This window comes from Quercus suber, unplaced genomic scaffold, assembly GCF_002906115.3.
Source record: "Quercus suber isolate HL8 unplaced genomic scaffold, Cork oak 2.0 scaffold_72, whole genome shotgun sequence".
Taxonomy (NCBI): Eukaryota; Viridiplantae; Streptophyta; class Magnoliopsida; order Fagales; family Fagaceae; genus Quercus; species Quercus suber.
The window spans coordinates 499,336-502,630 of record NW_027069537.1 but is presented as its reverse complement, the minus strand read 5'-3'; the positions used below and the strand labels follow the sequence as shown (position 1 = coordinate 502,630).

General features: G+C 34.9%; 1 protein-coding gene across 1 annotated transcript; it reads right to left on the bottom strand.

Annotated features, from left to right (window-relative positions):
* Positions 1 to 312: 312 nt before the first annotated feature.
* LOC112009331 (fe(2+) transport protein 2) lies at positions 313 to 1,822 on the bottom strand. Its single transcript, XM_024041662.2, has 3 exons — positions 1,135 to 1,822; positions 746 to 895; positions 313 to 638 (listed from the first exon to the last, which is right to left on the bottom strand). The coding sequence occupies exons 1-3, from the start codon at positions 1,732 to 1,734 to the stop codon at positions 333 to 335; spliced, it is 1,056 nt and encodes a 351-aa protein (XP_023897430.1). The 5' UTR covers positions 1,735 to 1,822; the 3' UTR covers positions 313 to 332.
* Positions 1,823 to 3,295: the final 1,473 nt, after the last annotated feature.

Below are 3,295 nucleotides of genomic sequence, written 5' to 3'. Positions count from 1 at the left end.
ATTTTGCACAAATCTTGGTAAATTTATCAAAACAACTTGAATGCATTACAACAACAACAACAGCAACAACAAAAAACCTTTAAATTCTTGAAGAACAAGCATAAATACTCACTCAAATATTAGGGAGATTAACGAAACAAACCCAAGCCATAGGAGACATTGTGTAATTTCTTCTTATAGAAGAGAGATGTTAAAAGTAAATATTTGAAGATACTTCAAAATGGTAGCTTTTATTTCCATAAAAGATGAAGTTCAAGTGGACAAAAACAACTAAATAAATTTAACAAAAAAAAAAAAAAAAGGTTTTGTGCTTCACAGTCACACTACCCTTTTTAAGCCCATTTTGCCAACAAGGACATGCCTCCAGCACCAAGAAGAACAGCAAGAAAAGCTAGCATTTGAAGCGTTACGTTTTGTTGCAACTTGGACCCCATGAAATCAACGGCAAGAAGATTGACCAACGCCATATAATTCAATATACCCGCAGATGCTGCGTCCAATACTCCCACCACAATAAGGGCTATTGGGCTGTTCTCACTATAAATGTTTGATAGGCACAGCCCTAGAGCAATGCCAAATGGTGTTGTAATCGAGAAAAAGAACACCATTATCATGTTCATCTTCAATTTATAATTGGCCTATCATGTATTTATATAATGCATGTTAGAAACCATGTAATTGTATGTTTTGGATGAAAATAATAATAATAATAATAATTAGTAGTGTATGGATTATCAAAATTAACCTGTAGAATGCATCCTCCTAGACCCATTCCTTCAAAGAGTTGATGGAAGCACATAGCAATAACGAGTGGTCTGATCATGCATGGATTATGTGAGGCACCCAATGAGAGCCCAATCACCACCGAGTGCACCACAATTCCCACCTCTAAAACCTGCATTCAATACATACACTTTGTTTTTATTGTTGTGATTCTAGCTATGACACATTATTAAGTTACAAATATATTAAGGCTAAGAATGACTATATGAATATCGGAGTTTTAAATTCTTACCCAAATGAATTAATGAAATGGAGCAAAGTCGAAGCTAAAAAGGTAATTACATTAAAAAAAAAAAGAAAAAAACTTCAAAATTTGATGTTTGTTATATATTAACAAAAGTCTATATATACCTGAGCGACAACACGATGCCTTAACAATTTGGTATGACTATCATTGTGCACCAATTCGTCATTCCCAGCAGTAGTGTGTAATTCAGTGGTGGCTGCTGCCTTTTTCAAATCACTGCTGCTTCCAAAATCCGCATGAGCTTTAGGTTTGGCGGTGTGATAAGACATTGCAAGTGAGTCTAGCATTAGGGTTAACAAGGCAGATAGCATAGCCACAAATGTTGAAAATGGAAATTTTTTCCAAGGGTGACGAGGCAAACAGTCGGACTGTAAGCAAGCGAAGGAATCAGGCAAAACATGCATGTAGCCAGTAGCGAGAATGACACCAGAGGCAAATGCTTTGATGATAGAAAATGCTTTGGAATCAGGGTTAAGAGCTGGAAAGGATTGTGTGAATAGTGGAAGGCACACACCAATCATGCTAAAGATTAAAATGGCAGCAATAGCAATGAGATTGAGTTTTAACGCCTTGGATTTATCGTGACAACCATGTGTCGATTCTGTCACACATTGAGAATCCTCACCGGAAACAACTTGTAATGCGAACGATAGAAGGAGGAGGAAGAGAAAGAATGCATGGAACTTGGTGAATAATGCTGCCATTGTTGGCTAGAGGTAATGACTGAGAGTGATTAGAGTGAGAGTGATAATTCACTATGACTAGCTTTGTGTATCACAATAGCAGTAAGGTGGGGTGATATTTACTAGGTTAGAGTAGAATTCTATTTTGTATTTAAAAGAAAAAAAAGTGGAACAGTATTTAAGGAGTGAATATTTAAAAAAATTACATAGCGAATTAGGAAGCTTTACCATATGTTAAATTGAGGCGTGTGCTTAAGAGTATAGTACATGTGGTGAGTACATGGCAATACACACCTTAATTCACACATGGCGTGTGAGTCACACGCAAATAAGTTAAGCCACGTCACACTCCAAACCAAATAATTAATTAAAGTCACCTCATCACACACACCGTCATTATTACCATAACCAAACAACCACAAATCTGCTACATATTTAAATGATGAATCTGTGCAATTTAAAGGAGTTTTGAACATTTGATTAATGGTTTTTTTTTTTTTTATAAATATTATTATTATTTTTTAAATAAAGATGTAATGTCTCCGGCTAATAAAATTTACTTTGCTCTCATTTAACGTCATAGAGTAATACCAGGACTCATTGATTCTTTTAGTTAAGATTTGTTTCTGCCGCAAATCCTTAGCCAAAACTACTTCTAATGCCAGCACATTAATTTGATATTTATATATCTTCAATATTTTTATTGAAGAATTTCGGAGAATCAATCAGGTACCTTCGAAATCACAAAATCCCACTTATGCCGCAAACTCTATTAGCGATCTAATCAAAACCACCCCGATATGTATGGAGAAGGGAGATGTTTCCTGAGTTAAAGAAATCGTTCAATGGAAGGAAATCAACAAAAATCTTTTGAGATAAATACAAAAGATGATTTTTCAAATTGTGATGTCGAGATGGAATTATCCCCAACAATTATGGAGGATTATCCGGAACATAAAAAAAATCATCCCTACGCTCTTGGAAGCGAATTCAGAGTGTGATAGTCAGGCAGGTCTAGCAGAGTGTTGAACACTGGGAAGAAGCAAGAGCAGAAGGTGGAGCTGGTTCAGAATCAACAAACATTTGAATAAAAGCTGCATAAACGACATTAGCTGGTGCTTGTACTGTAGATACGACCTGTAGCTTAGTGATTGTTTTATTTTGTATGTGATTGCACGTGGGAGTGTTAATTGTTGCTGTATACTCACGTGTGAGAGTTAATTTTCAGTCTGTTAGTAGCTTTTAGTTACTTAGGCTTGCTCTGAGTTGTATTTAAGAGATTGTAATCTTGCTTTTGCTAATTAATCATACATACAGAATTTCTTCAGCTCAAAAAAAAAAAAAATATATATATATATATATATTATTGCGCCAGCTTGGCTAGTATTTTATGACCAAGTCATACTAACCATTCCTAAAACAGAAGAGAAAGCTTGACTATACTAAGATGAAACCTTTGAACCAGAGAATTGATATAAAAAACAATTTTTTATTTTATAAATTTTTAGTTGTTTCAGTTCTGTTCTCTATACTATACAACTTGCAGGTTCATTGATCAAAAAGTCAGTAGAGTTTGCGCAAT

Coding starts and splice junctions, on each gene's coding strand:
- LOC112009331 (XM_024041662.2), bottom strand. CDS start 1,734: ATGGCAGCATTATTCACCAAGTTCCATGCATTCTTTCTCTTCCTCCTC. Junction 896..1,134: donor GGCATCGTGTTGTCGCTCAG/GTATATATAGAC, acceptor TATTGAATGCAG/GTTTTAGAGGTGGGAATTGT. Junction 639..745: donor TAGGAGGATGCATTCTACAG/GTTAATTTTGAT, acceptor AATACATGATAG/GCCAATTATAAATTGAAGAT.